The sequence below is a fragment of the Salvia hispanica genome, chromosome 6 (genome assembly GCF_023119035.1).
Source record: "Salvia hispanica cultivar TCC Black 2014 chromosome 6, UniMelb_Shisp_WGS_1.0, whole genome shotgun sequence".
Taxonomy (NCBI): Eukaryota; Viridiplantae; Streptophyta; class Magnoliopsida; order Lamiales; family Lamiaceae; genus Salvia; species Salvia hispanica.
The window spans coordinates 3,948,034-3,964,969 of NC_062970.1; the positions used below are offsets into that span (position 1 = coordinate 3,948,034).

At 38.6% G+C, this 16,936-nt stretch overlaps 3 protein-coding genes across 3 annotated transcripts; 1 reads left to right on the forward strand and 2 right to left on the reverse strand.

Moving 5' to 3' along the window:
* Window positions 1-8,080: 8,080 nt before the first annotated feature.
* LOC125193771 (probable LRR receptor-like serine/threonine-protein kinase At3g47570) lies at window positions 8,081-11,148 on the forward strand. Its single transcript, XM_048091646.1, has 2 exons — window positions 8,081-10,706; window positions 10,808-11,148. The coding sequence occupies exons 1-2, from the start codon at window positions 8,081-8,083 to the stop codon at window positions 11,146-11,148; spliced, it is 2,967 nt and encodes a 988-aa protein (XP_047947603.1).
* A 1,605-nt stretch (window positions 11,149-12,753) lies between these two features.
* On the reverse strand, window positions 12,754-13,789 carry LOC125193774. Its single transcript, XM_048091648.1, has 2 exons — window positions 13,133-13,789; window positions 12,754-13,083 (listed from the first exon to the last, which is right to left on the reverse strand). Exons 1-2 carry the CDS (start codon window positions 13,787-13,789, stop codon window positions 12,754-12,756), a joined length of 987 nt encoding a protein of 328 aa, XP_047947605.1.
* An 837-nt stretch (window positions 13,790-14,626) lies between these two features.
* On the reverse strand, window positions 14,627-16,893 carry LOC125193775 (adenosylhomocysteinase). Its single transcript, XM_048091649.1, has 2 exons — window positions 16,108-16,893; window positions 14,627-15,657 (listed from the first exon to the last, which is right to left on the reverse strand). The coding sequence occupies exons 1-2, from the start codon at window positions 16,816-16,818 to the stop codon at window positions 14,911-14,913; spliced, it is 1,458 nt and encodes a 485-aa protein (XP_047947606.1). The 5' UTR covers window positions 16,819-16,893; the 3' UTR covers window positions 14,627-14,910.
* Between the last annotated feature and the right edge of the window lie 43 nt (window positions 16,894-16,936).

Sequence of the window (16,936 nt, forward strand, 5' to 3'; positions counted from 1 at the left end):
AAATTTCAGCTCTCACAAGCTGTAGGAATTTTCGAATTCCTCTCCTATTCCAAAAAGGATTTCTTCTGTCTTCTTTATTTAAGTCCTAGTATTCTAGTAAGATCAGCCCACACTGATATTGGGATACAGTTCGGGAACCAGAGAGAAGATTTGTGGTTTAGTACTCAAAGCATCACGTGGAGAAGAAGCTAGCCATCTTCAATTCTTTGGAGAATTAATTAGGTATTTTTCTGCTCCGTAGAAAAGCATGTTTTAGGTTTCAATATTCTTAAAGCATGATTAATTCAAGTTATGAGCATGATACATGTGATAATTACGCGAATAGCTTTTGTCTAAATAATCTGCTAAATAGATCTGATTATTATGTGATTTTAATCGCAATTGTTGAACATTCTAGCTGGTTGCTTCTTCGTCAATTGTAGTCGTAATTGTGTTGTTTTTACTGTAAGCATGTACGTCTTTTGCAGTTTATATGGTGAGGTGTTTAGTTGTTTCTTAATAACAATCTTAATCGTAATTGTTGAACATTCTAGTTGGTTGCTTCTTCGTCAATTGTAGTCGTAATTGTGTTGTTTTTACTATAAGCATATACGTCTTTTGCAGTTTATATTAATGTTTTTATCTTGTATTAAGATTAAAGAAATACATATCTGAATATAATAAATACTCCTCCCTCCATCCCAAGATATTAGACTCATTTCTTTTGGCACAAGAATTTAGGAGGTGTTATTTAGTAGTGTAAGTGAAGTTGGTAATAAAGTAAATTTTCACCATAAATAGAAATGGCTCAAGTATATTGGGGCCCCCCAAAGTGGAATATGAGTCTAATATCTTGGGATGGGATGGGGAGGATACTAAAATTGAATAAAACGTTAGGGAGTATACCCCGTACAAAATTAAAGTACTGTAATCTATAGCAACATGAAAAAGCATGCGTAGGTACATCCAAAAAGCATAAAAATTAATTGAGGTAGATAACAGAATAGTACTATATCCCACATGCACAATTCAGATATAAAGTGTTAAAAGATTAGTACCCAACCCAATCCCAATGTCCAGGCGGAACAAATCACCTACTCAATAAATGGTGCATGAGTGTGGAGTAGGAATTGTACTCTATAATCACAATAAAATAAAATGGACCCACCATCACTTATAAAAATTGCTCATGTTTATAAGATTATTTTATTTTGTTGTGAGTGTGGTGTAGGAATGGTGCACCATTTGTGGAGTATGTGATACGCTCCAGTGAAAGTGGGGATTAATGTTGTTTTGTTGAACATTTTAATTGCTTCTTCGTATCAGTTGCCTTAAAGATGATAATCAAGAGGGGTATAGGTAGATTGGTGAGACATTTGGATGTAGAAAGTAGAGATGTATTTCTTAGGGTTGGGTAGGTACGATATACCTTTCCGAAACTATACCTTACCGTAAATTCGATATGTGAAAAAATCACACCTTTACCTTACCGAACTTTACGGTATATCGAACTTTGATATACCTTATTTTCGGTATGGTGAAATTTTATACCGATACTATACCTCATTTTCGGTATATTGTACTGAAGTTTGGTATACCGCACTTTTGCTGTAAACCTGACTTTCAACATCAATGAAAATAGGTAATTTGAGTTTTTAGAATATTATTTATATTTTATAATTTTAAATTTTTATTCATAATTATATTTATATTTCACAATAAATTTCATAATCTAAAAATATACTATAAAATATATTTTATATATAATTATATTTGTATTTTACAGTATATACCTTAATTTACGGTATATACTGAATTCCGGTATGCAGCGGTATACCGCGGTATATGAAAGTTCATACCGTTACCTTATCGAGAGATTTCGGTAAGGTACCATACCGTACCAAAAATCATGGTATACCAAAAATCTCTGATACTCAACAGTCTCAACTTGTCAAGAAATTCTTTGAATACTTTAGGACTCAGCGCCTTGGTCAGAATGTCCGCAAGTTGTTCCTTAGATCAGACGAAAGGGAATTCGATAATGTCACTTTCAAGTTTCTCTTTGATAAAGTAACGATCGACCTCGACATGCTTAGTTCCTTTCCTGAAATGCTGATAGTTGCTTTATTGTAAAAAAAATGACTTTTCCGCGTAGGTGAAAAGTCAATTTTTGTTACCAAATCTCCTAAACCAAAGTATTTCCATCAGGTCATTTTAGATCCTTCGAATTTATGCTTTCGCACTTGATAGGGCTACAACTTTATACTTCTTACTCCTCCAAGTGACTAAGTTACCCCCAATAAATGTAAAGTATCATCTAGTAAATTTTCTGTCAACTGGCTTGCTTGCTCAATCAGCATTGGTGTAGCCATCAATTTTCAAGTCTTCATTTTTTTATAAGAAAACCCCATAACTAGTTGTCCCATTTAGGTAACTTACAATCCTCATGGCGGCATCCATATGTTTTTCTTGCGGCTGGTGCATGAATTGACTAACAAATCCAACTGCATGTGTGATGTAGGGCCTAGTGTGAGAAATGTAGAAGAGTTTTCCTACTAATTGTTGGTATTTCTCACGGTCTGTAGGCTTAGCTCCATCCACAATCTTCAGTCCAAGGTTAGGTACCATTGGAGTTTCGGCGGGCTTACAGTCTAGTTGGCCTGTTTCGGCAAGCATGTCAAGTACATATTTCTTCTGCCTTAGGAATATTCTGTGCTTCGATCTTAACACTTCAATTCCTAGAAAATACTTCATTGCTCTCAAATCCTTCATCTCTAACTCCTTGAAGAGGTTCTTCTAAAGATTTTGGATTTCTTCGACATAAATGATTAAACATGTCATTTTGCCACTGCCGGGACTGGTAGACCGGTAACCCCCCAATCACCCATTGGGAGACAAAGTCTATCGGCCCAGCTTAGATGGGTTGGCCGATGCTGGGGATGCCGCTGGGGATGGTGGAGAGGACGCCGACGAGTGAGCCGGGCCGCGTGTTCAAACTTCAAGCTGGAAGTTTTTTTTTTTTTTAATTGTAGTAGTTTTTTTTATTGAAATATGTTTGAACTTTCTCTATTTTTTTTTTCAATTTATTAATTTTGTATTTGTCATATTTGATAAAATGAATGAAATGAGAGGGCTATGATGTGTTGTTGCTAGGCTGTTGTTGGGCTAAAGGGTATTAGCTAGGCTGTTGGAAGGGCATGATGATGTGACAGAAGAAGTTTTGGGTTGCACTGTTGCTAGACTATTGTTAGACTATTTTTCACTACTGTGGATGCACTTACTCTATTCAGCATTATCATTTATAGTGTGTAACATGAATGCAGCACCAAATGTAATAGGTGATTTCAAGGAGTGAACATGGAGCAACTAGATTGCATATTTTCGGTCAATGATAAATTTATTAGCATCACATACATAGAATAATTATATTTTTTTTACTATTTTAATACTATTTCTATCATTTTTCAACTATTTTGATTTGATTTTGTTTATGTTTTAGACCATCCAAAATTTCTCTCCGGCCACTATGACACTTATTTCCTTTTTATTTATTCTCGGATGATATTCATTTCTCTTTTCTATCAACTACACCATTTTTCTATCACATGACATTTATTTGTTTCTCCCATGCATGTGTATATATATATATTTAGGATTATATCAACTATTGATCATTGGATCTCGAATGAAATAGCAAGATGAGTAAATTATGGATGTGCAATACATTTCACAAAAGAAATTAGCAAGAAACTAGCAGTTAGTAAGAGTAAATTATGGATGCCTATACATTTCACAAAAGAAATTAGCAGAGAATGCGACTTAGTTTTAGAAATGGTGATAGAGAGAATGATAGATAAATTACAAAATAAAAAGGGAAATTTCAAAAGCAAAGTTTGTGATGCTGTGGTCAATTTTAGTTCCCATCTCCCAGTGTGTGTGATATAGGTAGGGACGTCAATTCAACTCGAAACCCGTGGGCTGGCCCGAACAACCCGGTAATATGAGCGGGTTAGGGCTGTAATTTTATCACCCGAATACAAAATGGGCTAAATGGGTTGGCGGGTTAAACGGGTTGGCCCGCACGGGTTGCGGGTCGGCCCGATGGGTTGTGAGTTTTAATTATAAAATATTAAGTTTTAGGGGTTTTTTATATTTTTGAATCCTCAATCTTCATTCTACACAATCATTAGTCTTATTCAATCTTCATTCTATACTTTTTCACTCGATTCCACAATATCAGCTTTCAAGTTCCATCTCAACTCATTATTGCACCGTCCCATCATCTGCTACTAGTGTCTTACCACCACCAAAGCCAATCAAGATAAAATTAAGAACTAACCCTCAAAAACTTAATTTATTTATCATTTTAATAATGATTCATGTAAGATATGATTTTTAATTTTCATAAAGAATTAGTTACAAACAATGCCATAATAATGACACGAACACAAGCTTTAATTTATATTGTAGTTGATCGAGATGAAAGGCTTCTTTTCAAGTATTATTGAAGAAAACTATGAAAATTCGAAGATTTTATATGATTATAAACTAAAAAGAAGAAAGTATCTAAAATTTAAAATCATTTGATAGAAGAAAATTTTAATACAAAGAGATTATTTTCGAAAGCTTTTAGGCCCGAATAGTCCGATGGGTTAGCCCAAAACCCGACGGGTTAGGATTAGGGTTGAAAATTTATGACCCGAAAAATCCATAACCCGAATGGCCCGCACCCAAATAGCTCGGTGACCCGAGAGGGCTGGCCCGAACCCGCACGGGTTAGCCCGATTGACCTCCTCCCTAGATATAGGAATTCATTTTCATATTACATCTTATTTTTAAAGTTTTGATCAGCACTTCTCTCTCTCCTATTATTTGTCATTAATTACCTGTATTAGAATACTAATTAGGATTATCAAAATCTTAGTTAAGATGATTATATATCAATTGTAGTCGTTAAATGCAATCCTCATACCTCTTTCGGTTTCATGCATACTAATGGTTATCACTATTCTCAATTTCACGTAATAAAGAATTGTAAAAGAACTTTTTGAATAATTAAATTATAGTAATAAAAATTAATAAAAAAGAGAAAAATGGGAAATATATATTAAAGCTACCGAGCAACAAAGTTATATTGAATTATCGTGAATTATGTGAGAATCATGAATCGAAATAATAATTTATATACTATGATTTTGAAGAAAGATTAGGATTCTCGTTAATTAGGAGTACTATCTTTTGATAAAGAAGACTTTGATTTGATTTTCATTAATTGATATATGCATATATTCGTTTAAAATAATACTATTAGCTAGGATATGTAATATATAGTCAAAATATAAATTGTAATTATGGAAAAAAAAACATAGGAGAAATATAGCATAGAGATTAATTAGAGACATTATGTCTCAAAATCATTACCCTAATAATCTGCTAAATATTTATAACAAATTGAAAAAATATGGAAGGTATAATATCTTTTTTTAATTGATAATATTCCTTAATCTTCCTAGACAAACCACTACTAATCATTTCCATACATAAAAATCGAATTAAATACATTAGAATATATAAATAGAAGAGGCAGAAATTTTAAGTTCATATCATTAGCAAAACCAAGCACCATTTCATCAATGGCTTCATCAAACAGATTGTCTCAAAGCATTAATGTTATTTTCTTTCTTCTATCCATTTGGAGCACTCCTCAAGTCCATTGCCAAAGCAACATATTTTCAATTTCTGATTTTGGTGCCATTTCCAATGCCCAAACAGATAGCAAACAGGTACATATACCACTTATTTATCTATATTCTAGTATTTTGTTATATATATATAAGTCCAACTTAAAATTAAACATTTTGACTTCAGCACGAGATTTTATACAATATTATTTTGCGATTTTAACGCAGGCTATTTTAAATGCATGGAGCAAATCTTGTGCAACTAATGGGGGCACAATTGTTGTTCCAAAGGGAAATTATCTACTAAGTAATGTTGAATTACTAGGGCCATGTGTTGGCACCACCAAATTTGTACTAGATGGAACCCTAATTGCCCCCAACGTCCCTACTCCCAACATCGACTACTGGATCAGGTTCCGCGGTCTCGATAGCCTCTCCGTATCTGGCACAGGCACCTTAGATGGAAACGGAGCCTCCTATTGGAAAACCAACCACCCCGACATGATAACGGTACATCCCTTACTCCTCTCTAATAAAAAATTCAATTTTTACATCATTTTTTAGTATACGTCTCATAAAATTTTTGGAGCAGCTAAATAGTACACACGTATATTAACCCTAATAACGATCCTAACCCTAACCCTAACCCTAATTTACAGTCAATGGTGTTTGAGCATGTAAACGGCGTGAGCATAAGCGATATCCATTCCATCAACAGCAAAAAGTTCCATTTCAGCATCCACAACTGCAACGGCGTAGCCATCACCAACATCCACGCCACGGCCCCGGCCAACAGCCCCAACACGGACGGCATCCACCTCCAAGCCTCCAGCACCATCACAATCTCCGGTTCCAGCTTTGCCACCGGAGACGATTGCATCTCCATAGGAGAAGGAGTAACCAACGTGAACATCACTCAAGTCAACTGTGGGCCCGGCCACGGCATCAGCATTGGCTCCCTAGGGAAGTATCCGAATGAGAAGGAAGTCCGTTCAATTCGTGTCACCAATTGCAATTTCACAGGCACGCAAAACGGGCTGAGGATCAAGACGTTTGGGCCTTCGCCACCGGGCCTTGTTTCGGATGTCAGATTTGAGGGCATTAGGGTGAATAATGTGGACAATCCGATCATCATCGACCAGCATTACTGCCCACACTCGGCATGCAATGGCGATTCGAGTGTTTCGATACAAGGTGTGAAGTTTATCGACGTTCGGGGCACATCGAGTGCACTGGTTGGGGTGAAGGTTATATGCAGCAGATTGCAGCCGTGCAAAGACATTGAGTTGACAGGAGTTAGCTTGACATACAATGGGCAGCCAACTACTGCAGTTTGCTCTTCAGTTAATCTTAACTTTATTGGAATTAATCAGATTCCTTCAACTTGTTCATGAGATTATGTATTACCCCTCACTTACTTATAGTCTCACAGGTGTGGTAGCTTTGTTTTTTTATTTCTAGCATATGTGACAAGTATTGGTGGACCAAGGGAGTATTTTATAAAAACAGTATCTAAAATAAAATAAAAATAAAAATAACAATACCATCCATCCTACACAAATTAGGATCGATGGTTAATTTTCTTGAGTCAAATTCAAGCTTATGAAAGTATTTTTTTTTAAATGATGGAATTGATGGTTGCATAATCTATCGTTTAGGTCAGAACTTCTAAGTCAATTCTGAACTACGATTTTATATTCATAACTGAAACAGTAATTGATTAATTAATGGTGTGAGAATATAAAGTGGTTTTATAATATTGTGACCATAAAGACGAACGACAAGATGGTATGTTTATGATCTGTTAAGATTTAGTAGTTTATTGTTATTATTATAAAGATGGAATAGTTTATTGTTATAAATATAAAGATTGAGTAGTTATTGTTGTTATTATAACCTCTTTTGTCTATGACCTTTGCTATTTTGATATGCAACGGTCAAAGTAACGTTTTTGTGCATTATTTGCAAACTATATATATAGTATATACATATAATCATATTATTGGTGTAATTGAGTTTATGACTTTAGGTCTAAGAGATACTCACTTTATTACTAGGCCATTCATAAAAGACAAAGTAAATAGTTTTTAGTTAATCATATTGATATATAGTAGAACTGAATTTATGACAATCATATTACAATTATATTTAGTTTTACTAGTATTACATCACAATCATATTTATCAGTTAATTTTCTGTCCCCATTTAATCATCCAACCAATTATATCTGTCAAAGCTCAAATAAATGAAGTGGCAAATTGAGATACAATACATTATCTTAATCAAAGTCAACTTACTGAAATAAATGCAACATTATGGAGCTATTTCCAAAAGAAACAAAAAAATTAAAATTTACAACTATAAGTAGGCATACCTACATTGCATCTATCATCCAAACCAAATCCAACTATCTAGCATTCATGGCAACACCTTCACTCCTTCGTTCATTTCCAATTCTAATCAACATCTTCTATTCCATAATCTTCCTTCAACATACATCATGCCTCAACAACCAAACCGATTTAGATTCTCTACTAGCAATCAAATCCGCCATCACCAATGACCCATTCGGAGCTCTCGATTCTTGGAACGAAACGACGCCCTTTTGCCTTTGGAACGGCATCCAATGCGGCCACAAGCACAACGATAGAGTCGTTGGAATAAACTTGAAGTCTCGAGGCTTGGTTGGATCCCTCTCTCCTCACATAGGTAACCTCTCATTCCTTAGAACACTTCATCTCCATAACAACACATTTCATGGCCCCATCCCTCAACAAATTGGCCTCTTAACAAGGCTCCAATCCCTCATTCTTGAAAACAATTCCTTTGTAGGTGAAATACCTAAAAACTTATCTCAATGCTCCAATCTTTTTCATCTAAGTTTGGCAGATAATGAGCTCTCCGGCACCATACCACCCGATCTCGGGTCGCTGTCAAAGCTCAAAGCCCTAGTTTTATCTAGAAATAGTCTACAAGGGACAATCCCTCCATCTATAGGAAACCTTACATCATTGAAACAAATTTCTTTACTAAGTTGTGGGTTGATAGGAGAAATCCCATCATCATTTTCACAACTTCAAAGACTCACATTTGTACAATTAAGTGACAACTTTTTTACCGGAAATATTCCATCTCCTCTCTTTAACATGTCATCTATTAAATATTTCTTCATTGCATCTAATGAACTTAGTGGAATATTGCCCAATACCTTAGGTGTCACACTTCCTAATTTAGAAGGCCTATATTTGTGGGGCAACAACTTTAGTGGTCCAATCCCAATCTCCATAGCAAACGCCTCACTTCTTGCACACATAGACCTCTCTTTGAACCATTTCGAAGGACAACTCCCACGAGTTGGTGCCTTAACTCTTCTCCAATCCTTCATCTTCGAGTCCAATCTTCTTGTAGACGACATGAGCTTCATCACCTCGTTGATCAATTCGACCAAGTTGGAAGCCATCGGTGTGTCCTACAACAAGTTGAGTGGCTCCTTGCCCGACTCCATTGCCAATCTCTCTACTCGGCTTAGTTCCTTATTCATTAAAGAAAATAGGATTCAAGGGAGAATTCCTATAGGCATTGGCAACCTCATTGACCTAACTAGCTTTGATTTTTCTTACAATGAATTCCATGGTCCGATTCCAACCACCTTTGCAAAGCTCTCATCTTTGATCGAATTTAATGGACGTGGGAATAGATTGACAAATTCACTTCCAAATTCATTTGGGAACTTCACTTCTTTAAGCACTTTAGACTTGTCTGAAAATAGGTTTTGGGGTAACTTGCCTTCAAGCCTTGGGAATTGCACCAATTTGGGGAACTTGGATCTCTCATCCAACAATTTTACTGGCTTAGTGCCTCAAGAAATTATGTCCCTTTCATCACTTTCTATAGCGCTCAATCTCTCTCACAATAACTTTGAGGGTTTGATCCCTTTTGAGGTTGGTCAATTGAGGAATCTTGGGACATTAGATTTCTCACACAATAGATTTTCCGGATTGATTCCGGAATCTTTAGGACAATGCACGAGCTTACAAAAACTTCATCTTGAGGAGAATCTACTACAAGGAGGGATTCCTGCAGGAATGAGTTCTTTAAAAGGTTTACAAGATTTGGATCTTTCAAGAAACGATCTTTCTGGGATGATCCCAGGTTTCTTGGGGAATCTTGATCTTGAAAGGTTGAATCTATCATACAATAAGCTGCAAGGAGAGGTCCCAACAATGGGTGTTTTCAAGAACAAATCTTTAGTTTCTGTTGATGGGAACAAACTCTGTGGAGGGATTCCTGAGCTGAATCTTCCTCCTTGTTCACACATTAGAAAGAATTCAACTTTGCTTAAGATCTTGATCCCGACTGTGGTTGTTGGGGGCGTAGGCCTCGCGTTGTTGATCATATTCATTGCTTGGAAGCAAATGAAATCGCATAGGAATGTGACTTCTGCAACCCATTTCACTGGCATTGAGATCATGAGGCTTTCCTACAACGATCTCATGAAAGCAACTGAAGGGTTTTCTGAGGCTAATATGGTTGGATTTGGGAGATTCGGGTCGGTTTACAAAGGGATTCTTGAAGATGGGGAGACACAAGTTGCAGTGAAAGTGCTAAATCTGTCAGTTAGAGGAGCCTCAAAGAGCTTCTTTGCAGAATGCAATTCTTTGAAGAATGTGAGGCATAGGAATGTGTTGAAGATATTGAGTGTGTGTGAGAGCATAGACTTCCAAGGGAATGAATTCAAAGCATTAGTTTATGAGTTTAAGGCCAATGGGAGTCTAGAGAAGTGGTTGCATCAAAGTGGGAATCTTGAGTTGATCCAAAGGCTTAATATTGTGATTGATGTTGCTCAAGCAATTGAGTATCTTCATATTGGTATAGGTTCATGTGTGGTTCATGGAGATTTGAAGCCTAGTAACATACTTTTGGATGAAGATATGGTTGCATATGTTGGTGATTTTGGATTGGCAAAAATTATTTCGGATTTGGTTTCAACGTCGCATGAAAGTAGCTCGGTTGCGATTGCAGGTACCATAGGGTATGTTGCTCCAGGTATGGTTATCTACTTATCTTACATTTTTATGAAATATAATATTTCTACTAAATATGTTGAATTTATGTATGTCTTAGTGATTTACTATATTGGTTTTCAGAGTATGCAACCAACAACTTGATTTCCACTCAAGGAGATATATATAGTTATGGAATTCTAATCTTGGAGATGTTCACAAACAAAAGACCAACAGACGAGGAGTTTAAGGATGGTGCAAATCTTCATAGTTTTGTTAGTGATGTGTTGTCAAATCACACCACTATTACTATTGAGGAAATTGTCAGTTGGAGCATTGATCAAATCAACCCTAAAGTGAAAGATTGTTTGATAAGGATACTAAGGATTGGGGTAGCTTGTTCTAAATTTGAGCAAAGAGATAGAATGTTGATTGCCGATGTTGTCAAGGAATTGTGTAAGATAAGAAATTTCTATCTCTCTTAATTTATTCATGTATAGATTATTTTGAGAAAATTATTACATGTGAAGTCTTTTGATCCCATTTTTGGAATGTTCTTTTGCTAAGAAATCACCTCGGCTTTATTTATTGATTTTTCTTCTCTGGATTGGCTTTTAAATCTATGTATCTATATGTGCATGCATAAAAGGAGTGGTTTGACTAAATATATATGTTGTATCGATAAAATACATTAATCATTAAAAAAACTTATCTTTCTAAAAACAAAAAAACAGAGATAAATTACTTATGTAGGAAAATTTTGAAAAATAACCATAATTTAGAATGCAAAAAGAAAGGTTCTATAGCTTGAAGTCAGATGATCTAAATCTTTTGCTTTTTTAAGGACGTTTCCATTTGCTTCTCCTAATTTTAGTTAGAACGGCGAGAATAAGGACATTTCTTGCACATTAATTGGTGGGATAGTTAGAAGCACAAATTAGCATCCTTAGTTATTAAAAAAATATTATTAGTCGTTCTTCTTTTTATTGGATTTAGGAGTACAATAAATTAGCTTAGGGATAGTTTTAGCTTAAACTTCAATTAATACATTGTTCAAGCCTTATAAATTGGTTAGTTGACATTTGACAATTTGCTTTGATAGTGAATTCTACCATCAAAAAGTCAATTGTCAACTGAACTTTTTTGTGTGAAATTTCACCACTATAAATTTAGTGATATAACATAGCACAGTTTATCAGTTTATAAAATTTTCAATTTTATTTGAAATAGGCAAGAAATATTATTCAACAAATATAAAGTCTTGACATTTATATGCAAGGATATTGTGGAGTTCAAATTTATGCTTGGACCAAGCGTTGTATTGGGTTGATAAATGCGTACTCAACTATATTTTGGGCCTGAATCTAGATTCTAGGATAATGGGCCATGTATGGTTTTATCGATTAAAATATATCATATTTTTCCTAAAATATCAATAAATGCCATGACTTCAGAAAAAACCCTCTAATCTCAGTTTATATAAAAATTTTAAGTTTTCTAAAGAGATTCAGTTTTACATCAAAGAATAGAGAGTTATCTAAGAGCATCCACTATAGGTGGACAAGTTTTGGTGGACAACTTTTTTTTTTTTCCATAGCCCCATTTTATTTGTCCACAGCCCCAAAAAAAAGTGTCCGCAGCAATAGTGGACACTTTTTGGTGGACAACTTTCACTTTATTTTTCTTGTTGTATTTTTTAATTCAATCTACAAATTATCGGACTAAAAATAATTCGAGAAAAACGGCTAGTGCAATAAAATTAAAATTGAAAACTAAATTTTCGTCGGTTTAAAGTGAGAGGAAAATTACAACGAAAATTTGATCCACGGAAATCACACATGTTGTTCATGCTACGCCGCCTCCCCTACGTGTCCAGATCTCTTCAATTAAATCGACCTGGAGTTGGTCATGTGCTGTGCTCCGGCGTATATCAGCGAAACGTTGGATCAGATATTCATCACTACGTGGTACACCCATCTGTATCGGCGCGGAGGCAACACCGTGACTTGTACTTGCACCATCTTCCGGCGCCCAACGTTCTGCAGCAAATCCTTCATCTTCTATTATCATATTGTGCAATATGATACACGCTACCATGATATCCGCGACATCATCTTCGTGCCACACTCGTGCCGGGCAGCGTAGAATGGCCCATCACGCTTGGAGCACACCAAAAGCTCGCTCAACATCTTTCCTAGCGGCCTCTTGTTTGCGCGCAAAATATTGTCTCTTCGCGCCAGCCGGTTGCCAAAGTGTCTTGACGAATACGGGCCAACGAGGGTATATTCCATCTGCGCCAAATAGTATCCCCTGCGATACTGCGTGCCGTTTGCTACAAAACTGATCTCTGGACCCTCTCCCCGGCACTCATCATTGAAGATAGGCGACGATCTGCAGAACGTTGATGTCGTTGTTCGAACCTGCAACACCGAAATATGCATGCCAGATCCGCAAACGGTAGTCAGCAACGGCTTCGAGGATCATCGACGGATGTTTCTGCTTGAAACCGGTAGTGAACTGGCCTTTCCACGCCACCGGGCAGTTTCTCCACTCCCAATGCATGCAATCAATGTTGCCCATCATCCCGGGGAAACTGTGCACCGCACCGTGCATATCTAGCAGTCTCTGGCACTCATCAGGGGTTGGCTTTCGTAGGAACTCCGGACCAAAGACTTGCCGAATGCCCTTACAAAACTGCCGGAGCACAGTTAGACTAGTCGTCTCACCCATCTGTAGGTTTTCGTCGAACATATCAGCCGGTCCGGCATAGGCAAGCTGCCTAATTGTAGAGGTGCATTTCTGCAAAATAGAAAGCCCGATCCGGCCAGTGCAATCCCTCCGGAGCGTGAAGCACTCGAACCGGTCCGCCAATGTCGTCGCTATATGGGTGAATAGCGGTCGCGACATTCTGAAACGCCGACGAAAAATCTCAGCCGGGTAACGAGGCTCATCGCTAAAGTAGTCGGCCATAAGCCGCTCAGCCGCTCCGACATGGTCTCGTGGGATTGTCCGACGATGACGAATCTCACGAGGGATCGCCGCCGCCGCCGCCGCCGCCTCCTCGTCGGCCTCCCTCTGCACCTCTTGAATCAAAGAATCCCATGCTTGATTCCACAAATCATCCATAAATTGAAAAGTTTTAGAGATAGAAAATTTGGATAGAGAGTGAAGAAGTGTGTGGAGAGAAGATGAAAATGGGAGGAATATTTATAAAAAAACATTTATAAATTCGAAATAAAAAAAAAAAAAAAAAAAAAGAACCGCCGCGACCGCCGTCGCCGTGCAATAGATAGGCGCGGCGGCCGCCGCGCTTCTCTCTCATGCGGCTCGTCCTCGCCGCAAAGCCGGCGATGGCCCTTCCGCCCCAGCCAATTCGTCCGCCCCCGGGGCGGTCGCCTAGTCCACTATACGCCGGCGCGCCGCCCCTATAGTGGATGCCCTAAGAATACTGGTAAAGACATAAAATGGTATGATCATGTCTCATTGTTGTTGTTGAATTGTATTCCTTTTAAGTCTCTTTAATTATTTATATCATTCTTTTTTCTACTTTATTATCTCTTAATTTATTACTTAAATATCTTTCTTATTTTATTCTCACTTAAAAAATTAAACACTCTTCCTTGATTTTGTGTTCAAAAGAACCGCCACAACTACAGACTATTGTCATGTTACCCGCAGCAGAGGTGATTGAAGGATCAAATCTTTAACAATAATTGGTTATATTTTATACTCCTAGTATTTTATTTTATCAGCTCAATGGGTTCAATATGCACGGAGATCTTTGGCTAATTGTTATAAAGACACATGATTTTGACAATCAACCAGATGGTTAACAAAAAAAAGTAGGCAGAATATCACAATGACAATGCGGGCGAGGCAAAAGCCAAAGCCAATCGATAATACTACTCTCAGCTAAAACTGACAAATTGTTTAATTGTTTGCAAAGCTACTAAACACACTTGATTTCCGGAAAATAATAAGTAAAATTCTTCTAACATATTAGAATGATATATCATTTCATCTCCATATATATTGATATAGATGCCAAATCTGCAGGCAGCAGCTTCATCTTTTCTTAGAAAACTCTCAAAAGAAAAACAGAAAAAAAGAAATAATCAAACCACCGATGATGACCAAAGTTCAACCTCCCAACTTATTTTCTCATCAAATCAAATCCAACTCCTAAATAGCTCGATCATGATGCTGATCAAAGCGTGCTGTTTTCCCCCAACTCTCATCATCCTCGCTCAGTACCTGTAGTGAGCCGGCTTGTATGGTCCCTCAACGGGCACGCTGATGTAGTCAGCCTGGTCCTTGGACAGCTTCGTGAGCTTCGCACCGAGCTTGCCGAGGTGGAGGGCTGCGACCTTCTCGTCGAGGTGCTTGGGCAACACGTACACCTTCTTCTCGTACTTGCCGCTGCTCTTCTCGTTCCAGAGCTCGAGCTGGGCGATGACCTGGTTGGTGAACGAGCACGACATCACGAAGCTGGGATGGCCAGTGGCGCAGCCCAAGTTCATGAGACGTCCCTCGGCCAAGACAATGATGCCGGTCTTGGTGTCGGGGAACACCCAGCGGTCAGTCTGGGGCTTGATGGTGATCCTCTTCACTCCGGGGAAGGTCTCAAGGCCGTGCATGTCGATCTCGTTGTCGAAGTGGCCAATGTTGCAGACTATGGCATTGTTCTTCATCTTCCTCATGTGGTCGAGCATGATGATGTCCTTGTTTCCGGTGGTGGTGACGAAGATGTCAGCCTCGGAGACAACGTCCTCGAGGGTAAGGACCTGGAAGCCCTCCATGAGAGCCTGCAGGGCGCAGATGGGGTCGATCTCGGTCACGATCACACGGGCACCACCCTGCTTCAAGGCAGCAGCACAGCCCTTTCCGACATCTCCGTAACCACAGACAACGCCGACCTTTCCGGCGATCATAACGTCTGTGGCCCTCATCAGACCATCGGGCAATGAGTGACGGCATCCGTACAAGTTATCAAACTGCACAGATCAATAAAGTCATCAGTTAATTAGTAAAATATTATCCAAATGTTCCTTTGAAACTTGAAATGAATCATACCTCACCCTAATTATATGCTATTTGATCATAATTGGAGAAATGAATCATACTGGATCCTTCATCTATGCTATTGAATCCTAATCATACTAAACCCTAACATTTAGGCATAAATTGACTATGCAGATCTATAGATCTGGAAACAGAGTAACACGTGAAACAGAGCAATAATGGATCTACATTTTAAATTTAACGATTAGAATTGAAATGAAGATTGTTGATGCATTAAAACATAATGAATGAGATCGATATGATTTAGGTGACCTACATTGAATTAAATTATAGATCTATATAATTGAGCATATGTAGATCGTGGATCCAATGCGGCATTAAACTTCTAGATCTAGAAAAAGTAGATCTGCCAGAAATCATACCTTGCTCTTGGTGACGGAGTCATTGACATTAATGGCGGGAAAGAGAAGAGCGCCGTTAGCTTGCATCTGATACAACCTCTTAACTCCGGTGGTGGTCTCCTCAGAAACTCCAACGATTCTATCCTTCATCTTAGTGTACTTCAAGGGATCGTCCTTCAAACCGTCTCTGATGATGGTGAGCACGATCTGGAACTCAGCGTTGTCGGTGGAGGTCGGATCTGGCACCTTCCCGGTCTTAGCGTACTCCTCCTCGGCTTTCACGCCCTCGTGGATGAGGAGCGTGGTGTCGCCGCCGTCATCGACGATGAGATCGGGTCCGCCGCCGGGGCCCCAGTCGAGGGCGCGCTCGGTGCACCACCAGTACTCCTGGAGAGTCTCGCCCTTCCAGGCGAAGACGGCGGCGCTGTCGCGGGCGATGGCGGCGGCGGCGTGGTCCTGGGTGGAGAAGATGTTGCAGGAGCACCATCTGACCTCGGCGCCGAGGGCGGTGAGGGTCTCGATGAGGACGGCGGTCTGGATGGTCATGTGGAGGGATCCGGTGATTTTGGCGCCCTTGAATGGCTGGGAGGGGCCGAATTCGGTGCGGCAGGACATGAGGCCGGGCATCTCGACCTCGGCGAGCTCGATCTCGAGGCGGCCGAAGTCGGCCTGGGACATGTCCTTGACCTTGTACTCGCGGCCGGAGGAGGTCTTCTCGATGAGAAGCGCCATTGAGAGAGAGAGATTTGGGGAATTTCTGTTTCTTCTTAAGGAGAGGAGAAGAAGAAGCAGGAATTGCAGTACACAAGTGAAGGAGTGTGGAGAGGATATAAATAGGTTTGATAGTGAG

Bases quoted from the DNA above. Each gene is read 5' to 3' on its own strand.
- LOC125193771 (XM_048091646.1), top strand. From the start codon at position 8,081: ATGGCAACACCTTCACTCCTTCGTTCATTTCCAATTCTAATCAACATC. The intron at 10,707-10,807 runs GTATGGTTATCT...ATTGGTTTTCAG, and splicing joins CATAGGGTATGTTGCTCCAG to AGTATGCAACCAACAACTTG.
- LOC125193774 (XM_048091648.1), bottom strand. From the start codon at position 13,789: ATGGATGATTTGTGGAATCAAGCATGGGATTCTTTGATTCAAGAGGTG. The intron at 13,084-13,132 runs GTTGCTGACTAC...TCGGTGTTGCAG, and splicing joins CGTCGATGATCCTCGAAGCC to GTTCGAACAACGACATCAAC.
- LOC125193775 (XM_048091649.1), bottom strand. From the start codon at position 16,818: ATGGCGCTTCTCATCGAGAAGACCTCCTCCGGCCGCGAGTACAAGGTC. The intron at 15,658-16,107 runs GTATGATTTCTG...TGATCTGTGCAG, and splicing joins ACTCCGTCACCAAGAGCAAG to TTTGATAACTTGTACGGATG.